This window comes from Talaromyces atroroseus, assembly GCF_001907595.1.
Source record: "Talaromyces atroroseus strain IBT 11181 chromosome Unknown scaffold_2, whole genome shotgun sequence".
Lineage (NCBI taxonomy): Eukaryota > Fungi > Ascomycota > Eurotiomycetes > Eurotiales > Trichocomaceae > Talaromyces > Talaromyces atroroseus.
In genome coordinates, this window is record NW_017971434.1 from 251,167 (window position 1) to 274,789 (window position 23,623).

The 23,623-nt window shown below is 48.7% G+C and overlaps 7 protein-coding genes across 7 annotated transcripts; 2 read left to right on the plus strand and 5 right to left on the minus strand.

Annotated features, from left to right (window-relative positions):
• Nucleotides 1-501: 501 nt before the first annotated feature.
• On the minus strand, nucleotides 502-4,338 carry UA08_02220 (hypothetical protein; the record flags this gene model as incomplete). The annotated part of the gene is made up of 4 exons (XM_020265148.1): nucleotides 502-544; nucleotides 607-3,709; nucleotides 3,803-4,262; nucleotides 4,330-4,338. 4 exons carry the CDS (start codon nucleotides 4,336-4,338, stop codon nucleotides 502-504), a joined length of 3,615 nt encoding a protein of 1,204 aa, XP_020121904.1.
• Nucleotides 4,339-4,991: 653 nt separating this feature from the next.
• UA08_02221 (hypothetical protein) lies at nucleotides 4,992-5,617 on the minus strand (the record flags this gene model as incomplete). Its single annotated transcript, XM_020265159.1, has 3 exons — nucleotides 4,992-5,130; nucleotides 5,193-5,315; nucleotides 5,370-5,617. 3 exons carry the CDS (start codon nucleotides 5,615-5,617, stop codon nucleotides 4,992-4,994), a joined length of 510 nt encoding a protein of 169 aa, XP_020122476.1.
• Nucleotides 5,618-7,299: 1,682 nt separating this feature from the next.
• UA08_02222 (Lysophospholipase nte1) lies at nucleotides 7,300-13,663 on the minus strand (the record flags this gene model as incomplete). Its single annotated transcript, XM_020265170.1, has 6 exons — nucleotides 7,300-8,248; nucleotides 8,320-8,555; nucleotides 8,632-8,790; nucleotides 8,820-8,824; nucleotides 9,015-13,222; nucleotides 13,281-13,663. The coding sequence occupies 6 exons, from the start codon at nucleotides 13,661-13,663 to the stop codon at nucleotides 7,300-7,302; spliced, it is 5,940 nt and encodes a 1,979-aa protein (XP_020122546.1).
• A 1,450-nt stretch (nucleotides 13,664-15,113) lies between these two features.
• UA08_02223 (hypothetical protein) lies at nucleotides 15,114-17,413 on the plus strand (the record flags this gene model as incomplete). Its single annotated transcript, XM_020265181.1, has 3 exons — nucleotides 15,114-15,400; nucleotides 15,474-15,859; nucleotides 15,927-17,413. 3 exons carry the CDS (start codon nucleotides 15,114-15,116, stop codon nucleotides 17,411-17,413), a joined length of 2,160 nt encoding a protein of 719 aa, XP_020122545.1.
• Nucleotides 17,414-17,703: 290 nt separating this feature from the next.
• On the minus strand, nucleotides 17,704-19,421 carry UA08_02224 (IMP-specific 5'-nucleotidase 1; the record flags this gene model as incomplete). The annotated part of the gene is made up of 8 exons (XM_020265186.1): nucleotides 17,704-17,760; nucleotides 17,799-17,938; nucleotides 17,995-18,789; nucleotides 18,846-18,993; nucleotides 19,120-19,134; nucleotides 19,183-19,200; nucleotides 19,322-19,332; nucleotides 19,397-19,421. 8 exons carry the CDS (start codon nucleotides 19,419-19,421, stop codon nucleotides 17,704-17,706), a joined length of 1,209 nt encoding a protein of 402 aa, XP_020122544.1.
• Nucleotides 19,422-20,383: 962 nt separating this feature from the next.
• Nucleotides 20,384-21,238, plus strand: UA08_02225 (hypothetical protein; the record flags this gene model as incomplete). Its single annotated transcript, XM_020265187.1, has 1 exon — nucleotides 20,384-21,238. One exon carries the CDS (start codon nucleotides 20,384-20,386, stop codon nucleotides 21,236-21,238), a length of 855 nt encoding a protein of 284 aa, XP_020122472.1.
• Nucleotides 21,239-21,499: 261 nt separating this feature from the next.
• Nucleotides 21,500-22,550, minus strand: UA08_02226 (Dol-P-Man:Man(5)GlcNAc(2)-PP-Dol alpha-1,3-mannosyltransferase; the record flags this gene model as incomplete). The annotated part of the gene is made up of 3 exons (XM_020265188.1): nucleotides 21,500-22,044; nucleotides 22,161-22,308; nucleotides 22,392-22,550. The coding sequence occupies 3 exons, from the start codon at nucleotides 22,548-22,550 to the stop codon at nucleotides 21,500-21,502; spliced, it is 852 nt and encodes a 283-aa protein (XP_020122542.1).
• Nucleotides 22,551-23,623: the final 1,073 nt, after the last annotated feature.

Genomic DNA, 23,623 nt, shown 5'->3' on the forward strand with positions numbered 1-23,623 from the left:
GCCAAATAGCGATTAGAATACTAATTTAACAGGGTCATTAGTTTCCTCACCGGCGCAGTCCTACTGGATGCTACTATACCAGGCGGCGGCTGAAGTGAACCCTAAGGACGGAGGCATCCAATAGCCATCGCTTGCAAGGCGCTTTAGTAAGACATCCGAGCGGTTTGCATCGTGTGAATGGACTCTTGGCTCAAGTCCAATTCCCAGAGCCAAGGAGCGAAAGCTGCAACAGGGAAGCGTAACATGTGGTTGTCTACACAGGTGAAGATAAGGAATTGTTAGCCTGGTAGGAGAATATATCCTGTTGTGCTGTGGCTGGTTGTGCATGATGAGCGGATTGTACTCGGATTAATGCGCGATACTACCTAAAACATCTCTGCTTATTCATGGTTACAACACGAGGCTCACGCACGTCTTCTATTATATACATTAATTACATACATAGCCTGTCGTATTACATGGATTCAAAGTATATATATATATTTGCATTTATATACCGGATCAACGAGACATAACTGCAGACATCCACCTCTGCTCATCGTTCCTACACCATTGGCAATCATCGTCAGCCAGAGAGATCTTATAGTTGCATGTCAACAAACTTACCGGTCAAAATGTAGCAGCATCGCAAGCACCGGTATAAGCTGCTTCTGGTAATTCTTATCCTTCTGCTCCAAAAACTGCAAAAGAACGTTCTTCAAGTATATGTAATCGATGGGGGCTGCGCCGGTTGGGGTTTCGCTACGTGCCAACGAGGGATGTCGCTCGCGAGAGCTAGATACAGATGAAGGAACAGCGGCGCCTCGCCGACTAGGCGATTCGATAGATGATCGTGAAGAATCGATGCCGGACTCCATTGTTGATGGTCTTTTACCGATATTGTTGGCGGCCGCGGTGCCGTTGTTCTGACCACCACCTCTGGTACGACTGAATTCGTCCGTGAGCGCTTTATTCGCCTTGCGCAGTTTCTCGATACGACTGTTGCTCTCCTCAATAGACCGGCGTAATTCCGCCTTCTCTTTCTCCACCTCGCGCACTTGTCGCTCACTTTCGTCCAATGCGTCTCGAAGTTGTACCATGGCCTGTCGGACCTCTTTCAGCTCCTCTGTAGACCGCTCAGCTTGAAATTCTAGGTCGTCTCGTCGTCGCTTCCAGTCGCGCTGCGCATATTCCAGCTCTTCCTTGTCATTTTCGGCCGTCTTGAGCGCCTTTTCTGTCTCTCTGACTTTGCTTTTGAGATCTTCCAGCTCTCTAGCGCGTCGACGACCCATAGTATTGGCTTCATCTTCTGCTCTATCCCGCTCTTCAATGGCAGCCTCAAGTCGTTCCTTGAAGTCGCGTACCTTGGCGTCCGTGCGTCCCTCGATTTCGTTCAGAAGACGACGCATCGTCTCACCTTCACGACTTCGCTCCGTCAGGAGACGATGTGCCTCGGCAAGCTCTTCTTCCAAACTCTCGCATCGCTCTCGAGCCTCTTTCATTTGCATGGCCATCTCAGATGTCTGGTCTCGCATACTATTCATCAAGCTCTGAGCACTAGCATGTTGCGCCGTCTTTAGCTGGATTTCCTCTCGAAGACCGCTTAAGTCCCGATCGAGCTGTGTAGCTTTCTCTTCAGCTTCTCGCATCCTAGCGCGAGAAGCTTTCAACTCCTCTTGAGCTTTGGACAGATCCTTTGACGTTCTTTCGTGCGCCTCTATCGACTGCTGCTTCCTCATTTCGGTCTGACGCAAATCAGATTTGGCGATAACCAAGGCTTCTTCGGCTTTAAGTCGATTGTCGGTCTCCTGCCGGATCTTTTGATAAAGCGTCTTGACTTCGTTTTCACGATCCGTGATGCTAGATTTGAGCGCCTTCACTTCGGCGCGTAAATCATCGTGTTTACCTTCCAATTTTTTACAATCCGTAATCTTCTTGTTAAGTTCCTCCTTCGTAGACTTCAGCTCCGAAGACTCGGCTCTCAGATTGCGAAGCTCAGGTGTCAGCTTTTGCATCGTAGCTCTAAGATCAGTAAGGTCCTTGAAGCGGGTTGCCGCAAGCTGCTGCGCAGCGGAAAGATCTTTCTCAAGTGTCGTAGATCTGTGCTTCAATTCTTCGAATTCGGCTTTGAGGTCTGTATGCAGCTTCTGGGAATCGGCACTCTCGGACGCGTGACTTGTCCGAAGATCAGCCACTTCCTTTTCAATCTTTTCGCGAGCTTCTTCAAGCGCTTGCTTCTCTGCCAGCAGGGTCTTGACCTGGTCTTTAGCCTCAACGTGCTCTTGGCCAATGTGAAGCAGTTCGTCTCGTAAAGACTCGATCTCCTCTTTCAAATCGTCCTCTCCCTTCAATTTTGCATGCAATCGCTCAATTGCCGCTTCCTTCTCATTGAGCTGCGCGGTAAGCTCCTCGATCTTCTTCTCAAGCGCCGCAACATCAGGTGATTCGACTGCTTTCTGCCCAGTCTCTGTTGAAGCCGTCGGTTGTTGTTCGGGTGCCGCCTTAGATGCCGGTGTCTCCTCAGCCTGTTTACCACCTTTCTTCTTCTTATTTTTCTTCTTCTTGGAAGCCCCGCCACTTGCGGCTTGGTTTTCTGACGGAGTCACTACAGCTGGTGTATCAGACACTTTAGCCGGTTTTTCGTCGGACGGCGGCTGCAGGATTTGACGGACTTCATCGAAGCTGGCGGGCTTCCCTGCCACAACCGAGTCGCGCGTTGTCTGCCATTTGGGAGAGAAGCCGAGGCCGTCGTCTACGAACTGGACAATCTTCTGAAGCTCAGTTAACTGAGAACCTTTCTCAGCAAGCTCCGTCCGAACCGAAGACACGGTCTCCTCGCCTTCCTTGAGCTGGTTCTTCAATTTGTTGACTAGACCCTCTACGACGCCCAATCGCTTTTCTTTGTCTGCTTTCTCTTTCTCAATGACGGCAATCTTCTCGTTCAATTCTGATGTCTCCGATGCCTGTGAAGCTGCTGCAGCAGATTCCGATCGAAGACGCTCAATTTCGGCCGTCTTTTCTTGTAGTTGGTTCTTGATTTCGGATAATTCCGTGTCCGACTTTTGGACAGCGGCCTCAGCTGATTCCAGCTTCGACTGGATTTCGTTTATTTCTTTTTGCTTTGCCGCTTTGATTCCCTCAATCTCGGATTCGTGCTTATCCTTTGAGTCGCGCAATCCTTCCAACTCCCTAGTTGTCGACTCCAGCGTAACAACCATGCTCTCCGTCGATTCGCGTGCAACTGTCAAATCACGCTTCAGATTTTCCACTTCTGTATTCAACTTTTCAATTTCTTCCTGTTTCTCCTGTATCTCCGACTCCAGACGCGGTATCTCGTTGTCGAAGGAGAAAAAGTCTTCCGACTCCTCTGCAGCCGCCGATTCCGTGGACTTTTTCCCGGTTGTAGAAATTTTGTCAGCACCATCTGTCGTCGTAGAGTCGATTGGAGTTTCCTTGCTTTTCTCCTTTTTGAGATTCGTAACCTCGTCCCAAGCTTCTTTAGCCGACTTCTCCGCCTCTGCAAGTTTCTTTTTGCAGTCCTCTCTCTCAGACGTGACCCGTTTTAATTCATCCAACACCATGTCATTTTTCAATGACATTTGGTTCAGATATTCAGTGAATGCTTTCGGATCTCCGATAGAGGTCAGTGGCGTGTTCTCTTTCAAGGCAGATTCGAAGGGCTCGATCAGCAGGACTCTGGCGTGTGCCATCTTATACGCTTTTAGGAGGTCTGAGGATAGATAACATTAGCAAAAAAAAAAAAAAAAACCGAAAAGACAGTCCAAGATATCGCATATAGTAGTTTCAAGAGGATAAAGCCTACCATGATACTTGGATTCGATCTTGTCCAATCGTCGCAGCTTCGCACGCACTTCAATCGGCAATTCCGGGGTCGGTGCAGGCTTTGATTCCGCATTATTCTGCGAAGTCGAGTCCGTCGCTCTTGACTCGGCAGTGGACGACTGCAACTTCTCATTGTCACCCCCATCAGCGGAATCAGGCTGTGACGTAGCAGCGGTAGTGCCAGAAGTAGAAGAGGCGGTCTCCAGTCGCGGAGTCACAGATCTGCTGGATCCCGAAAGCGTATCATCGTCGCCAATCGAGAACTCGAATTCGGTCGGATCAGGCCCCCTGGTTTGCGGGAGTGTGCTGTTGCTTCGTTGTCGCGGCGTTCTCGTCGACGGGCGGCGAGCAGGATTTGTTCGTGCGGCGCTGGCTTCTTGGGCGGATCGTTGTCGCGCTTGCTCTTCAGCAATGCGGGCGTCTATGGCGCCACGGATACGCTGCGCAAGAATAATATAACATTAGTTAGAGCACAAGAGGTGTAGTTGAGATAGGACATTGACGCACCTGGAACATGGCGATGTCTTCTTCCGCGCGCGCGGCTTATCGGACAACTGCTAGGCAGGAAGCAAGTGAAACAGCAGTGGAATTGACAAACATCTAAAACCCAACACCAGCAAGCCAGAGAGAGAGGAGAAAAAAAATCTTAATAACCAAAACAGACAAGAAACGATGGCTGAACGTGGTGCGGAGTAGAAGTGCAGAAGAATCTCCTTTCTGCGAGCTGTCAGCCATAATCCATCGCGAGAGGTGCCAAGACTCTGGGACAGCCAATCATGCGCCGCTTTGTATAGAGCTTTCTTACGTGGTAGTACAGTATAACCAGCTTAAAGATAACAATTGTATACATATATTCACAATTAGGTATTAAATAAATCGATAAGTACAACGACGAGTAGGTAGTAAGAAATCGCAAAACATCAAACGTAATCCGCCATGTCTTTGGTATTTCGTTTCATCGTTCAAATAGGCCAGTATACTTCACAATCTCCGGCCTGAGGTTAAGATATTAGAGTAGGGCAAGCAAGCGCAGAGCATTATACACTGTATCCTTGGCAGCCAATCAGAGTGAGACATTCTTACTTGCTTCCTTTCATCTGCTGTGTTCCGTGGCCAGGATGAAAAGACGCTACTTGGCTAGTGTCAATCACTCAGGTCATATCAGTCAATTAGACGTTGGCCGCTGGTGCTGGAGCATCTAGCGGAGCACGAGTCTCAGCAGGCTTTTCTCGGGCTACCACTGCGTCGGCATCCCTGTCAGTCCAGCGCGTGGCAGTCTCAAAGGCAAGGCCGAGGGCGGTAAAAAAGCTATGCCAATAGTCAGTCAGTACGAGATAGGTAGAAATATTATATTCTTGGTTTAGACCTACAAGGTCAGGAAGACAAAGGCCTCGGCAGCATGCTTAATGGGGACATTGACACCGGAAGGAGGTTGGAAGCGGACATTGCCATAGCTGTAGCTTTGGGCAGCGAAGACGAAGGCGGTCAACCACCTGCTAAGGTTAGCATCCTTTAATAACTCGTCAGGGAGCCATATTGCAACTCACAGATAAGAAAAGATGAAGTCGATAGGCACGACAAACTTGCTGAAGGTTGATCTGAAGGGAGACAGGAACGCGGGCAGGAAGAAAACAACAGAGAGAACGGCAATAACTTCGTTGAAGATGATGTGGACGCCATGATGTTGTTTCTTGACGAAGTACGAATAGATGCCCATGGTGATGACAGCGCTGATCCATTGCATGGTCCTGGTGGCCAGCAGGATGGGCCGAGACAGAGTTTTGGAGACGGGCATGTTGAGACGTATGTTTTTTTTTTTTTATACGTAAACGCTGCGAGGCTAGGCTTGGCTTGCTTTCCCAATGTACAGCGATATATCTGCCGGCTGGTCTTGGTAAGGAGGAAGAGTGAGAAAAAAAGGAAACTTTTTACTAGCCCGGGGAGAGTCAAGGTTATATAACTTCCATGGCCGGAATGCAGGCCATCAACATCATGTCACATTACATCACATCGAGCTTGCCATTTGAGAAGTATGGCTCAAGTACTCATGGAATCATGGCTCAACCACATACTGTCGGCCCCGTGACCCTTCCCCAGATGCGTCATTGAGAAAGGAAAAAAAAGAACTGCCGAATGAAGAAACATGCAGCAAGCATTGATAAGAACCTTAATCATTATTGCTAGATGACTGTATGCTACTAGTACATCGTGCAGCTGTTCTGGCCAGTGCGAGCACGCCATGTAATGCAAGGTGCAGCCCGAGGCCGGGTTGAGTGACGCAAGGCGAGCAGCCCAGCAGCGCTCCAGGTTTCCGTCATTGTTGCGTTCGAAGTGTTGTGGCGACGTCTGTCTGTCTGGTAGGAGGAAAGCCAGGTCCTCGAGGTCATTCCGCGTTCATCCGGTGATGGCAAAGAGAGACCGACGTCTCTTGTTGCTGGAGAGCAAGTTCTGGAACGGCGCGGAAGCAACCTTGGGCAGAATTCGAGCCCAGCATCAGGTGTGGTGGAACAGGTCGCTCGGGTTCAAGCATCTCTTTTTTTTTATTTCTCGTGTCGGATGTTGTTGATGTCAGACGAGCCCAACACGGACTAGCGGTCGATCGGCAGCCACGGCGCCGGCTGATTGGCCAAACACTATTATCAACTCAATTCTCAATTCCGAAGTTTATACACTCAACTACCGAGTGAAGTATTACTACGTATGGTATATAGTCTGTGTGGCTGCAGGCATCAGGTGACAGCGGTCCGGATGCACCGGAATAGGGTCAGCTCACCTGCTAGGTTTTAACCTTAATATCGGTAATATAATAATAAATAATACAACTAATATCACGATCAACCTTGCAGATCGATGCAAGGCCTGAGTCATCAACCAAAGGGCTTGTGGTTTAGGGGTAATTACAATCCTCCTTTCGCATGGGTCATCGCAATATTATTATGTTTATATTTATTATGATTTAATATACCACGGCTGTCCGGAATAGGAGTGGTACTGGGTTCTTCTCAGCAAGTCTATTTTGTTTTTCCCTACTATTCGAGATAAGAAGGAAGGGAGGGTTTAACGGATGGATGAACATATTCAATTTTTTTGTCAACTATAGTAAATACCTTACCGCACAACCCTTCCCTTCCTTGCTTTCCAACTCGAGGAGAAGCTCTCCTTTCATCCCGGAACTAACTGCTTAGCTAGGGATGTGACAGAAGAAGGCTGCTGACTGGTGTGGTCGAAGCGAGTAAATTTACGTGTCTGCGCAGCAAGTATTTTCGCCGGTTGTTGGTGGCATGAATCGAACACGGAAAACATCAATTCGAAAGAGGCCTGAAGCCTACAGCCGCATACACCTAATATACGAGATCTGAGAATAGGGGTGATAGTTACATGTATGGTAATGCTAACACTAACGCTATAGACTGAACAATGCGGAATAAAAATGAAGATTAAAACTAAAGAACTGGTGTATAATGACGAGGAGGTTGCTTATTTCTTCGCCTTCTTACTTCGAGTCCGCGTAGACACTCCACTGCTGCTCGTATCCCTATCGGCATTTCCTTCGCCGTCTGATTTGTCGTCACTGATCTCATCCTCTTGTTTTTTCAATGCTTCATCGGACAGTTCCTGCGCGTCTTCTCTTTGCTCCTCCTCCTCCTCTCGATCTCCGCTAGCTTCTGTTGATAATGAGGCCTGTTGGATAGAATCAAGCACTTTCTTCGCCTCGCTCTCCTCCCCATTCCATGCACCGCAACCACCACACCTCCACCGACCCAACTCATCCAAACTCTTGATCCCCGGTGGGGCCTGGCCATTCACCAGTCTGCAATTTTGGCATATCAACACAACCCTGTTCTTAGGCGACGCTTCATCCTCCCCGAGCAATACGTCCATTAATCGATCGTACCACTTTGGTCCTCCTACGCCAGCTCCTCCCATCTTGTCATATTGAGCTTCCGAAGGAGGGAAGGCGTTTGGTGCAAAGCCTGCTTGCTCGCTATATCCTCTTGAAATGGGAGGCGGTGGTAAAGGTTTGCCGTCAAGGTAGTAGTTATTGTTGTTATTGTTGTTGTTGTGTAGTGGCGATTGTAGCACAGGTGGTGTTCGGGCTGGTGAAAAAGCTTCATTTGGTGGCTGGCGTCGAATATTTGCCGTCGGCGGAGGCGGTATGCCAGTCCTTCCAGAGGTAAAAGCTGCCGTGGGCTGTTGTTGCCCGGCATCTTTGCGTTTCGTGTTCTTTGCGGTCTTCGATTTGCCCGGGGACGGCGAGTCGCAGCCGTATTTGTCAAGTAGTTGTTGAGTAGAGTTGTATTTGGTCGCGACTTTAAGCTTCTCAATCGTTTCGTCGCGCTGCTTATTTAGACTGTCCAAATGGCTTTGCGTTCGTGAGATACGGTATTCGAAGATGCGACTTGCAACGGTGCGGACGATATAAATCCTAGTATTCCGCTGTCAGCCTTCATTTTTCCATGACAATATATGCCAGCCAGAGAGAAGGTGAAAACGTACACGAATGGCCCGCCAATAACAGCTCCATATTCCCAGTATCCCCAATTCTGACGACCCAGCACCAGAACATCAATGGTGCTGTACAGAAGGTATATAAAGACAGAGTAGAGCGTCCACAAAGCCTTGAAGCGACGCGCCTGCTGGCGATAGCCGTCGAGTCGAGTGCTGGTCTGCTTGTGTTTCTCGGATAGAGTGGAAAGCGTCTTCTCGAATGAGGCGGGTGAATTGTCCTCGCCCTGTTGTTGTCGTTGTTGGGGTTAGTTGGTTGTTTATTTGCCTGTTGCACGGATGCATAAAGAGGTATAAACATACCTTCCAGGGCCAGAGTGACACCATAGCAGTAGATGTCTTACCAATATCACATTTTATAACAGATAGCGAGCTGCAGGGCTGTGAATTAATTTGAGGTTCGTCTCCAACTTCCGTTAGCTGCGGAGGCGCACGGACCAGCAGACAAGCCACGCTGATTATCTAATATTTTATACCTCGTTCTCACCTACGTTAACTAGTTAACTGTCTATATGAGTATATCAATAGAAATACATAAAATGCGCAAATACATACGTTAAGCCGAAAGCACGACAAAAACACCCACGCCGTCCATGCATCCACCATTGATGTAGTTAGTTATGCAGATTCTCAACGCCGACAAAAGCATCAAATACAAGCGCGATTAACTGAAATCAATCAAATACTAGCCCTCCTCGGCGCCATGGTCCTCCTCAGTTTCTTCTCCTCAGTCGACTCCTCTGCCACAGGCAGCGTTCCCTCGCTCTTCAGTTTCTCCAAGAATTTCTTCCCGTACGCATACCCGACCTCATAAATCTCATCAAATCGACCAAACTCCAGCGTGCCATATGGATCAATAGGCGGGCGCATATACAGACATCCCGGCATAATCTTCGCGCGCTCCAGACTGTCCACAGACGACACGTAAGCGAGTCGGGCCTGAATCTCGCTGAGCGTGATAGGGTTCGGGGTTGTCGAGAAAGGGTTCCAGCGATTGGCAAACGTCCAGAACCCAGAAAGCGTGTCGCCATAATCTTGTGGTGTGTTGTCATCTAGGGCACCTACGTCCACGGCGAGAATGATGTCTGCCCCGAGACTCTTCATGTGTGCCACGGTCAGATTGTCAACGTAGCCGCCGTCTAACAGCAGGTTGCCTTCGTCGCATAGAGGCGGTATCAAGCCCGCTAGGGACATCGATGCGCGAACATATCGCCAAACATATCCAGAGGAGTGGAACTCGTTGCGTGACTTGCTGATGTTGGTCGTGTTGCAGTAGAATTCAAGCCAGAAATCCTCGATTTGGCTGTCCCCGAACGTCTTAAAGATACCCCGATTGAACTCATGCCCCGTTGTATATGATACAGCTGGATACGTCACGTCGAGGGCGAAACGCCAGATGCTACCCATTCGACCAGCAAATTTCTTTGCTCGACCATACATGGGAACGACGTCGGCATCTCGCGCATATAGCGCGCCGATGAATGACCCTATAGACGTGCCTCCAACGATGTCTATTGGGATTCCAGCTTCCTCAATCGCCTTGATCACACCAACCTGAGCAATGCCTCGAGCTCCGCCTCCACCAAGAACAAGTCCCACTGATTTGCCGCACAACCGACGCGCCAGTCGGTGGAAATCACCCTTAAAAGGTGTCTGCTGTGAATACAGCGGAGTTTGATGAATGCGACGAGACGTATACTTTTGAATTTCAGCCTGAATAACTTGCACTCGTTGCTTCAGCGCTGTTCCGAAGCGTTTAGTCCGAGGGTTCGTAGGTTCAGTGGTCAGTCGATATGACATCTGGACGTGGTGATGTCCGCCGTTTATCCACATGCGATTCTTCAACCAGCGGCGCGTCAAACCCGGTGGACAGTATCGCTCAGCGTGTAGTAGAACGAGTTCCTTGCGTGCTGTTGTCTTCATGCCAAGTAAGAACCGCTCATATTCACCAATGTTAGGGGAATCTTCTGCAAGTCCGACCAGAAGAATACAATCAGCCTGGGTAATACACGTCTGTGTCCATGGTGCGTTGACGTTGGTGTCGGCGATATACAGCACCATGCCGTACTTTTCTTCGAGATCAGCCAAGTATTGCGCTAGCTTGAGCTTCCCCATCTTGCTAAACGCGTGTCGACCAAGGTGGTTCAAGATAGCTGCCTGGTTCAGAGACGTAACTCCATTCGTTACACCGATCTGGGTAAATGCGTTCAGAAGCCGGTTTCCAAATTCAACCACCGGAACGCCCATTGTTACTGGTAAAATAGCCACGGTGCGCATGTTTATCGTGGATGTAGCCGTATTAGCTGTATTCATGTCGCGAGGGAAATAAGACGTGTCTGCAAGAGGGTTGTATACAATGTCTCGCATACGCTGAGCGATTAATTTCGAGATCTGAATGGTAATGCCAGGATGTTCTTGTGCCAGACTGTTAAATAACGACCGTGGAAACTTTGCCAACTCTGTATCACGGATCGCGTGTAGAGTTGCTGGCCGAGTCGACTCGGTCATTACCTCCAGCTCTCCTACACTCTCGCCTTGACCATACTCTCCGAGCACTCTAATTTTTCCTCCTGAGCCCTCGAGTACCGAGCGGAGACGGCCGTTGAGAACGATATAAATGGCATCACTATCATCCCCTCGGTGATGAATAACTTGGCCAGCAGATACTTGCACCCACTCCAGAGCAAAGTCAATATGCAGAATTAATCGGGGCAGGACGCTGGTCAACCTCTTTGCTAGTGTTAAAAGAACAATAGGATATCGCTCAGCAATGCGCTCGAGGGTTGCGCGTGGAAGGAAACCGACGTAAACGTCTGTTTTGGCGACTACGTCGGTGAAGGAACGATACGAAGCGACAGAGCCCACATACCCCTGCATGCCACCTGGTTTTATCAGGTAGAGTGATTTTCTGGAAAGTTTGCGGCGTTTTGATTCAGGATGAGGAACACGAGATGAGCTAGTAGCGGTCCGTTTCAAGGTTGGAAACGCTTCCTGCTCGTGCTCATGGGAGCTACCAACGATATCATCAACACGATCATTTGCCGGCACGCCTACATCTAGAAAACCATCGATAACGTAATATAAACCCGGATTCCGTTCGCCTTGTTCTACCAAGACAGATCCCTCTGGGAAGGAGACTATTTCGATTTCACTCCGTAGCTCCTCCTTGAGGTTATGCACGGGAGAAGTTCCTCCGGCACTGGTAACAGACATGGACATCAGAGAGTCGGTGTCGGCGTCATCAAACGGATCCATGAAGCCAAATGCATTGTTAAACACCGCTTTCTGTCTCCGAGAGTCGTACGAGACAAGCTTTGGGGACTGCTCTCCAGAGTAGGACTTCCGAAGCGCATCTCGAGTGCTTGATGTCAGACCGATACCTTTCATCATGCATTCGACGACTGATTCTCGAAAAATGCTATCCTCGTCAACAGATTCTCTCCGAGAGAAAGGTGAACTAGCTATATGCACTGTTGGTCCCCTGAATGGCGAGTGCTCCGTCTGAGAAAGAGGGGTTGTGACTTCCGGCGATCTCATTTCATGAGAAGGGGCTCTAGGAGCTAGTTGTGGACGCTTGCCGTAGCGATTGAGATTGATAGTAGACAAAAGATCACCAGGAATAGCACCTGTATTAGATAAGGGTTGATGTGACGAGGAATTATCCCTTGACACGGAGAGTTGTCTTCGCGAGGTAGATATTTTGGCTTGAAGAGCAGCATCTTTTCTCAATGAACTGCTTGACCGGCGTCTGCGGTGCGCTTGAGGATTGTGCAAGGCAATCCCTTTCGAATCGTCGTTTGGGCCGAGTCTTTCTCTCTCCTGTCTAAATTTGTCTTTCAGTCTATCGAGCGCACTGCCTCGAAGGTCGTTAGGCAAGTCATATGCTGTGAATTTGTTCAACTGTTTGTCGATGCTGAGGACCTCTGTATCAAGACCCAGGTACGAATGCGCAGTGGAGAACGTGACCCTCTGTAAGCGAGTCAGAATGACCTGAACAATGTGTGCTGTAGCTCGAGGGTACATCCTTGTGAGGCGTCGAAAGGCACTGGCTGGGATAATGGCAATGGTGGTATCAACCATTGCACGTGCAACAATGTCAGGATGTACCGATTTTGCCCTGCGGATCTTGCGACGGCCCTGTTGTGGTGGTGATTGATCTGCCGTGCTTGTACCGATGTTGTTGCTGTTGTCCTCAACATTTTCTTCCAGATCCAACGGTGGGACGCTGGGCAAAGCCGAAACCCCCAGCCCGTCTGTATTCTCCACAGGGCCCAGTGGATGGTCTGGTGCAAAGCCTGTAGGACTTCCCGGCATAGACGTGGGGAGAAGAGACTTGTCAGAAAGATTTCTGTTGTTATCATCGCTACCTTGGCGCAGATGAACGTCTTCCGTGAAGAGCGTGAGAATTGAGAAGAGAGAGGACATGGATGCCCCATTCTTAACTTCTGTCAATAGCTGGTATCCCTGATTCCCATCTACACGGGTTGTCTCTTCGTCGTCCGTATCTTCCACCACCAGCCCATTCTGTTGGCCAATGTCGTTTCCACGAATGGACTTGACAAAGATTTGCACCAGCCCATCCACAACCAAACAAAATCCCTTTTCCTCCTCCAACAGCAATGTCTCTCCGGCCATCAACTTCCTTGTTTGCATTGTCCGCGTGAGTTCGTGGAAGACAGGCCGTTCGAGATATCCGAATACTTTGATGGCGCTGAGGAATTCGTCTAGGTAATTGGCTAGCCCGGGCTTCGAATCACCTTCTTGTGTGTCGGGAAACAGATCGATCTGCGGTTCTTTACGCTGCGGCTCGGGAGGAAGACGGCTGTACATGTTCAAGTACCGGTAGCGAATGAACCAGATGCCGGTGGATAGGGCGAGCCCAAAGATCAACAAACTGTATAATCGTACATCAGCCTAATGCTTGGATTGAATTTACGGGGAAAGCAACGCACATGGTTGTGAAATTCATGGTGAATGTCAAGCTCATCGAGAACAGCGTGAAGAGCCAGGTCGGGATAGTGATTGTCGCGAAGCCAATCACCCAGAACAGGACGCTGGGGATGGTGTGCAGGAAGAACACCAACAGCTGGCCCAAAGCGCCAGGTACTGCACCCTCTACTGGCGGGGGCACAGCCGGTAGCGTCCGCCAGGCCATAGAGGGGGAGGCAGCACCGACAGCGGAGAGTGATGGCGGAGGGACAAACGGCGATACGGAGAGACCAGCCCGCGGCACAGCAAAAATGGCAGAAGCGGCTGCTTCTGTTGCTGCTGCTTCAGCTTCAGCTCCAGCTTCAGCGGCTTGAGCGGCAGTCTCGTCGTCGTCTGGCGATGCCATGATGATGGCCGCCGGCTCGTTTCCCGGATTGTCGCCCAATATCACCACGGTGGGGGGAGTATCCACTCGAGCGTGGCTGGCCCGTAGATAAGCACGAAGGAGGGATTATTGCACGGCGCCGTCACAATTCGTTAGTGAAAGGATCAATGCTTGACTGGCTTCCCAGAGCAAGCGCTGACCGTGGAAAAGCGCAGACGACGTTTTGCTGAACGAGAAGGCGGGCGGAGACGCAGCCAGCCCTGATTGGCCGAGGCTTAGCCGCGGTGCAACGGTTCGTCACTTGCTGCGACTCGTGCTGGCAGCTCCCGCTGTGATTGACTCTTGCTGCTGTCTCTGCTTGTCTACTATGCCTATACTAGCATGGCTATTAGTATCATCGTTGGATTACTTCGGCTTGTCGACGATTGATGAAAGCTGTGACAACAAGTCAGCCACAAGATATTTTATTTCATATCAAGCACACAGAACGACGTCATTGCACAGGCAAACATGCCGCTATCCACGGCTGGAAAGAGCTGTCTATCTGGTGCGCTTGGAATTAAATTTGCGTGTCCAAACTTTATCTTTTCTACACATTGCGATTTGCGTCCTCGTCATGTGATTGCATCGTGCCCTAAGTCTGCCCTCCTCGTGGCCATCGGACTAAGAGATTCTCGAGCACTATGAGTATCAACTGCACTCCCTATTCCTAACATCCAAGTCCATTTCTCGCCCCCATAAAGTACAGAATATCAGAGAAGCTCTTCTTGAAATGTCGCTCCTACGTCGACCGATCAACCGTTTGCACCAAACTGTATCATGGAATGCCGCATATGAAAACCCTTCGAAGCTATGGTCGTTGTGACCTGGATGTAGCCCGTAGTGGTAATGAAGACGCCGACACGCAGAATACTAGTAAAATGCATGGTGAATTTCAGCCGGAAATTCAGTTCAGCTCAGTGCGTATCCGAAGCAAAGACACTATTCACCAGGCGTATTCAAGACATATACCGAGTCACTGAGTAGACTATACCGCAAGGCCAAACAGAACTCTTCCCGAGGTTCGATACTTTTCACGGCCGTAGATCCTTCAGCGCATATAACCTCTGTGCAGGCGGCTCTACCCTGCAACCGGCCCCCATCTGGGTCAGTGTGACAACAAAATACAACAATCCCCTCATCACTGAATTATACGGCGTTATTGGCAATGACGCACATTTCGTCCACACACGGGCGTTGGGCAACTCCAGCTGCTGTTTGTTGTTGAGTTAAAGTGTCAACCAAAGCGGGGAAGAAAGAGGTGGAGCACGAGCTATCCAGAATAGGCAAGGTGTCATGGCCGAGATCACGTGCCAATCCTCCAAATCGAAAGCGCTAGCCAGTTAGCTTCATCTTGCTTCACTGACACATGCGAGCTGCGTGCTGGACTGCCTCGTCCACGTTCTGAACGGAGTCCGGGAACGAGAAAACCATGGAGAAGGTAGACACGCTCATGCTGCCGCTCCGTCCGCAGCAGAGTAAGGGCACCAAGAAAGACAACTTGCCCATTCGCATAGCTCAGATCAATGCCCAGCGCGGGTCCTTTCGCAACATCACCGAACAAAGCTTGCAGGAAGAAATACAGGCGCAGAAGGAAAAGGGTAAGGGCAAGGATGTTGAGGGAGGAGAGGAGATCCAAAAAAATGCAGCGGAGCTCGATGTGACGGAGCGCCATGAGCTGCTGTATAAGCGACGGGCAGAAATCATTCAATTCGCAGCGTAAGCTTCCATTATCTACTGGCTATTGGCTTATTTAGTCGAGTGTAGACTAAGATGTCAAATTTCTCACCAGTCAGGCACATATGGAAACTCAATTCGCTTTAGATTTTATATCTCTGCTTTTGTCCAAACATGCGCCACGCCAAGCGGAGACGAGTATCTCTCCATACCTCAAACAAAATGTCCCGATGGGCTCACTGAATGTCGATGTCGTCAAATCAACCCAGAGGTCTGAATCGATACAGAGGGATTCACTTAATGTGGCTCGCGGATGGAGAATGGAGAGTTTCAATGCTGCAGCAAGTAAATTACTGAAAGCTGCGTCGCGACTAGAGAACGAAGTCGCCGCCGAAACAAAATATTGGGACGAGGTTCTGTCTATCAGAGACAAGGGGTGGAAAGTGTGCAGGCTGCCAAGAGAAAGACAAGTGCTTGGTGTGCAATATGGATTTATGGAAGGTTTGTTTGTTAGGATTCTGGGAATGGTTAAGTTGACTATTTTATTGACTGGTTACGATATGTATAGCTGCGCCAACTTTCCGCGACCGCGGTCTAGCATCGCTACGGCGTGCGGACGATGGTACACTGGTCTTGGACAAGGGACTGGTACCTTCACGAGCAAGAGCAGTTCGGGTTCAAGTCAGAAAACAAGGCAAGATCACAGGAAGCTCAAGCTTGTCACGTTTCGTGGCCGCTGCCGTTACCGATGATTCAGTTGAGAAGACGATTTTGCAGTCGCGTGACACTTTGTTCGAAGAAGAATTATTCCATGAACTTACTCGAGAGGCACGAGTGCTTGTTAGCTCTGGCGTCACAGCGCACAAGGACCTGATTGAGTTTGAATACGAAACGGATGAACAGATTCTTCTTGACCTAGTGGATGTGGAGAACATAAATGAAAATGAGACAACGGACCCGATGGTTAGCACTCCACTGAATGATACTGTAGCCGAAGCCATTGCGCATGCTCTCCGGATTCTTCTATCATATGCACATCGCCAGAATTTACGCCGCCGAACTCAACTCCCTGCACCTCTCACAAACCAGAAACGGCCTACCCCAGAATATCAACTTCTCCGACCTATTCTCACCTACATGAATCACGACAGAAGTTTCAAAACTCTACAATCTTTCTTATATGACATCTATCAAGTCTTCCATTCCGCCGGCCTCCCCTCCAAATACACATATTCAAAATTCTCATCCCTGCACTTCAAAGGCCCAGACCAAGCCTCGGGAGTTGTGGACACATTACTTGACCAGTTCATGGAGCCACTGGAGTCTCAATTTTCAGGGTCCATGGCCAACCTAACTAGCACCTTTAACATCAAAATTCACACCAGCATACCAGATACACCATCTCGTCAAATGGCCCTCGGGACAGACTATCAGCTCACCATCCGTCTCCCCAATTTCCCTTATACACAACCGCCGTCGCGGATTGGTCTCAAAGACGAGGTCGAACAGTTGCTATTGCGACTCTTTACTCTCGATCTGATTACATACATCTCATCAACCTCGTCTCAAAACGCTTCCAAGGCAGCATCGACAGCGAGCAAAGATGAAGTATCACTGTCGGACAAAAACAATAACAACAAAGGGCCATTGATTTGGCAATCACCGTTTCCGCATCATGGCGAGCTCGAGGGCGTGACGCAAGATGGCCAACAACGTGTTAAACAATTAGCCATCGATCTGAGCCGTGACGCGTTGAGCCTACGCATGACGTCCTGCAAGAAGGCAGAGAACGACAATCAAACCAGTATTAATGCCGATGTTGAAGGTATTAAAACCGAGGACCGGGAAGACATGGAGGGCGGTGATGACTTTGGTGATGATTACGAACAGGATAACGAATCGGAATATATCACTGGTGCTGGAGGGTTGAAATTTACCCGCCCACCTCGCAGGCTGACTGGTGGGAAAGTCGTTTATGTCTGGAAGCGCGGTGTTCAGGATGATACGAAGTCGAAGAAGACATTAGCAGAGGTGATCGAAGAGATTTCAATATAACTAGAAATCAAGCCCACGGCCATGCCCTGTTCATTCATTAATGATATATAGACGATAAAGAAAAGACCCATTTCAAAGAGACGCCGACTAAAGTTCCAAGTAATTAATGTGACCAATTTCCATAAATTAATATAAATGATACCAACGCTGAAAAATTCCGACATTGAAAATTTGCGCCTTCAAGGTGGGATATATATATGCCCATGCTTATAGTCATTTATTGTGTGCCCCTTAGATGATCATCCTCTAATTCAAACATCTCATCTAACAGCTGCACTGTTTCAGGCGGACTAGCTATCCAGGCTGTTGTGCATGCCGTTCTGGCCTGATATTCGACCACCATCAGCCTTTGCAAGAACAGCGAGAAAAATGGGAGTAAATATACCTTGAAATCATTCGCACCCGCTGACAAGAATTGATCGCCTACATGCAATGTCATCGATCGACCAATCCCGCCGAAATATCGCTGGCATGCCCGAACGCCCCACGACTTGTCGCCAATGTCGATGAAGACGTCGTTTCCACCTGAGATAGTGGTTAATAGGGATATTAAAATACAAAAGCAAAAAGCGGAGACAAACCATTAAAAGCGCAAAATGGCAGCTTTTTGCCGACCTCACTACGCTCCACCATGCTCTGAGCCACCAACACAGTTTCCTCGAGTTGCTCGCGATGCATCTTCTGGCCCTTGAGAGGATATATGCCCACGGCGCGTTCCTTTCGCAATACAGTAGCCGGCAAATTCAGATTACTCATGCACTCGCGCAAGGACGCCTCGGCGACATCGAGCAAGTTGGTAATATCGTCATCATTCCAGGTATACATCTCGTCGAGCATCCATTCAGAGCGCGGCACGGAGGACAGCCTATTGGGTGCGGACTGGTCGTAACGGAAGAGGAAATTGCTTTCCCCGCCCATGACGATGAGGCCATTCTTTTGTTCGGCTGTCAGAGTCCCGTCGTGCCACACTGCATCAAGAAGACCCTTCAACCGCACATAGTAGTGATGTGGCTTTGTGTATCCTGCCGCCGTGACAATGCCCACTTTCTTACCCAGCTGCAGCAGACGCAGTAAGCGTGGGATCACAGGGTTTTCTTCTACCAGGCAGCAGCCATCTTCGTACAAGGTGACGTCTCCGTCGAAGGTGATGAGCCGTATTTCGCTGCTCCGCACTAGACCCATTAGCTGCGCCGTGTTGAGGGTTAGGCGGATGTCATTGAAAGACGGGGCCACGAAGCGCCGACGGCTGATTTGGCGTCGCTGATCCTGGTAAATGAATGCATCCTCTAGTAAAAGAGGGGTGAAGAATTGGCCAACTGCCGGAACGAGCAGTTTTAGCTTGGATTTGCCGGGTCGATTGCTTTCGTGGTGGTCAACTGGGTAGTAGATGTTGTCAGCGTCGCGGAAATTCCCATAGCAAAGTGTAGCCTACTGTGATCGTTGATGAGAAGCTCGACATCTCGCATAATCTCTGCATATCGTTTCTGAGTGGCCGTGGCCACGGCGGCCAGTTTGAGGCTCTCCTCATGGAAGACCACGGTTGGCTGAGAGTGCAGTACAAATGGGACTGCTAGCAAGCCCTGGAAAAAAAAGTTAATTGATTATCCAGGCAGAAAAATTATCATCTTTGTTTGTTTATCTTTTCGTTGCTCTTCTTTTTTTTTTTTTTCCCTCAAACACCAGGCAACTAGATAATGCATGCATACCTTGATCCATTCAATCTAGAATACTCCGCACGAGTTTAGTCAGCAAGCCAACAAGTCACTCACTAACCAACTAGTTACTAGCTGGGATGTAAATCAATGTACCAATTGGTCCCGACGGTGAGTCTAGAAGACATGTAGGCAGTTAGTCGATGCGCTTGATATGCAGCTTAATCACGACCGTCACGCCAAAGATGAGACCAACCTTAAGAGCATCTAGGACATGACGTGCGGGTCAGCAAAGAAGCAAGCAGGCATCAGCATAAGGCAGCCCACTTACATTCAACACGATATCTGGTGGTCATTGTTTCTTTGCTGTTTGTTTTCTTGCTGGGGAAGCGAAGGGGTGACAAAAGTTGATGCCTAGCAGAGCCCCAGGTGTCGATCACTCGGAGTTGGCCTGAATCCCGAGGCGGATCGTCACGTGCCCGCGCAGCGCAAAAAAGCAACGCATTTTCACACTTTTGCAGCGTTTTTAAGAAAAGAACTCCGTAACTCTTTACTCTATTCTGCTAGTATGCTACCTAGGTAGGGCATGGGCCTGGATGACTCACTGAGTCACAGCATAGCCTCGCTCTTTGAAATTAAAGCTGACTCAATATTACTCAGAACTTGCCTGACTGTGGCCTGCCTGAAATATTACTTACTGATGCTTAGCAAGGAATGAAGCTTATGGTCTCGTAGACTGCATAGCGACGTGGTAACTCCCAACTAGTCGCATGGCGGATGATATCATGATATGCTCCGAAAAGCTAATTCAATTTTTTTTTCTTTCATGTACAGCAAGTCAATGTCGGTTTTTCTGTAGATTCACGCAGTCTAGACTGTTTAGTGTTTTTGGTGGGATTGTGCCATTGGCCGATAGGCAAATATACTACTTCTCGTCGGAGTTCACCCGCAGTCCGACCACCCTATATGCTCGAGGCTCATCTCAGGCAAACAAGTAAACAAATATAAAAACTGAAAGTTCTGTGGTGCATTAGTTCTTTGTATCTGCTCTATAAATTGAGCCAGTTTCCCATCTCAGTCGCCTTGGTGCTGTCCAAAACTACATCACAGATCAATCAATCAATAGCCCTAGCCCTAAGACAGCCTCGGAAACCAAGCCTCTACTCTGATCACTCATAACGCTTCTCAAAGCCTGGTCTTACCTCAGAGCCTATTTTCTTGTTGTTTCAATACAAAGGTCTACTTTTTGCCTCTGTTGCCTCGTTCCTCTTTCACAATAAAGCTGGCTCCAGCAGCAGCAGCAACAACCACAACAACAATGTCCCAATCACAAGGAATGTCCCTTTCAACCCCTTTCGACACAGGTTCTTTATACAGACCACAAACAAACGACACAGCCATGGACTCCTCCGCGAACTCCATCTACTCTGAAAAAGCCGCCCTCCTGTATCCCTCCGAGGACGGCTCGCACCCAGGGTTCGCCCCGGAACAAACTCTTTCTCGCGGTCTGCAAGTCCCCTCCAAAACCTACCGTCTCACATCTGGTTTCGAATACCCCACTGTACTATCAAAATACAACGTGTCTCAAGAAGACTGGACGCAATTCACACGCGAAATCACAGAGAGCGCAAAAATGTCGTCGCAACAATGGAGGACCGTGATAGGCCTGGGCATTGGCACCATGGCTATCGGCGGTATAATGGTTGGATTCTTCGGTGCCATACCAGCTATGATGGTAGCGAAACGGAAACGCGCGAACAATGAGAGTCGGAACTTGGCTGCCGCAATGGGTGTATCGCCGTCATTATCATCATCAGCAAAAGGAACAGAAGAGCGAGATGGTGAAGATGAACGTGAATCTTCGCTTGCTTTTCAGATCAATCAGTGGAACGAGACTTTCTTCAAACCTCGCGGCTTGCTTATTCGCATCGACATGCCGTATGATGATGCGGCGTTGGAGGATAAACTAGATGTCAGCGTCAATAGTTCGCCGAACTCATCCCGGAAGGGTTCCGTGTCGTCGATAGAAAAGGAAGACCGTGAGAAGGCCAGGTGGAAGGCTCGCGAGCGATGCCGAATTGTTATCATTCCAACGAATCGGGACACTGATACTTTGAGCCAGGCGACAACTTTGGCGTCAGAAAGCCCATATATCCCCGCTGTTTACGAATGATTCGGAAGTTGGATTTCAAGTTCAAGCTCTTTTCTTTCTTGTCGATATTTCTTAAAAAAAATTTATTATCTTCTCTTTTGTCTCCTTCCATTAGGCCGCATTCACAGAACATATCAATTGACGGACTGACAACATATTCGTTACTCAGATACTAAGTTCAGGAATTTTATCACCTTTTTGCACATATCTATACATACCAAACATACCTATGTACACAAATACTTGCTATATCTACATAAGATGTACCCAGGTAGACGCCGCTTATAATTTCCCCTTATTTGCCAACCCCGGCGCAAAACTGGTGCCCTCGCCACGCCCAATACTCTCAACAATGCGATCCACAATTTCAATGAGCCATATACTACCTTCATCAGACGCCAGCCACTGGCCACCTTCAACCTCTTCTCCCTTCCCGGCTGTGGCACTACCGTCTTGAAACGCTTTTCTTAACCCAAATACATGCGATATCACCTGCGGACCAACACCCGTTTGAGCACGGAGACACGCCACAGCAATGATAGACGTCAGAACTCGACCGACTGTAGCTGATACGACTGGTGCTCCTTGCGTAGACGCGGGATCAGCAAATAAATTCCCATACTCGCTCTCGATGATGTGAACCGGTAAATCCGGATGTGACAGCGCGAGCTTCTGCTGTAGTTTGTACTCGAAGGGGTAGTAGATGGATTTCCAGAGCGATTGGCCTCTGTTCAGGATATCTGGCACTACTTCAGGCCTGAGATTGCGGCGTGGCTGGGTGGCCAGCGCGTCTTGGATGGAGGTCGGTAGGCCAGCGCGAAATTCACCTAGGCAATTTATTGTTCGTGGGATCTTTGGTTCTCATGATTTAGTATACTTGAAACGGAGTGAGAAGAATTACGACGACAGAATTATCTATACTGGTAGGAAAAGGGGAGCAAACCTACACCATTAAATCCGATACACTTCAGGCCGATTTCTCTTACCAACTCAGCCAGATAGACAGTCTCATCTACAGACTTTTCGTGTGAAACAAGTTGGTGCAATTGCAGCAATGATTCGGGTGAATTCATGGTCATTGTAGCCGCGGTCTGCCGGGTCCAACGTCAGTCTCAATGTTTGTACAAAAGGCTGTACATGTCTTCCACTCATACATCAAGAAAATAGAACTTACAGCAGCGGCAAACCACGCCCTTAGCCCGACATTCCGTGGCTCTGCTTCTTTCGCTATACCTGCATATACGGCGCTTATCTGTGCTGGAGCCGGAATCGTGCCGGGGCGCGCATACGGAGAGTTGATAAGAGCTTTGAGGGCAGGAGATAGCTTCGACATTGTGTTCTTGCGTTATCTATGCGATGCGATAAATGAATTGAATTGATCGCTTTTATACGATAGGGCGTATGATCAGAGATGATTTATTTAAATCTACCCTCGGCTTGGAGAGACGTCGTGGGCGGTGAAGGGTTCGGGTCTAATTCTGGGGCCGACTAACGGCAGTTTTTTGGTGGATAAAAAGGAAGGTGCCGGAGCACGATTAGACTGGCTCTCACGGCATGAATGTGATCTGATTAGTTATCTAGAGCAATCTATAGTTAAATATTAGAATCAGCGTAGAGATCAATTGCTCAGCAAATTAGAGTAATAGTGAGATGAGGCTATCTATTTCCTAGAGTAGCAAGCATCAGCTTCCTACTTAGAGGTGATGGTTCTCTAAGGCTTGTGATCACAAGGAAAGTGTGAATCGTATATAAATGATGAGTTAGTTACTTGGACTCTGGGTTTTTGTTTTTGAAGGGAAAAAAAAACAAAACAAAACAAAACAAAAAAAGGCCGCAAAACTCACCTCTATCTACAAAAACAAAATTTGGACTCACGGGGAATCGAACCCCGGACCCCCCGCATGCAAAGCGGGTATTATACCACTAAACCATAAGCCCGAACGATTTACGTAAGCGTAATCTGAATGACTTATCAGGCCTCCAATTATCCGAGGATTGGAAAAAAAAAAATGGACTCACGGGGAATTGAACCCCGGACCCCCCGCATGCAAAGCGGGTATTATACCACTAAACCATAAGCCCAGGATAGTTGCCTAAATGAGTACCGCTCTGGCTTATCCTCTTCCGGTAGCTGATGCAGACCTTTGTAAATTCTTTGATGAGTTTTTCAAGTAACGGCTCCTCTCTTCATTAACACCTTCAATCCTTCTGCCACATAATCTATCGGCTGTTATTTGTGATAGAACACCAAGGATCTGTCCTATGCCCGCGCTACTGGGATAGCTTTTTAGAAAAACGTCTGTTTGTGGGAAGCTCTTCAACTTTTCGTAGAACATGTTCGCTTTAAGACCCTTTCGCGCCGCGCAGTTTTTCTTTGAATGAGCCCTATAGGGTTTTGTTTTTGCG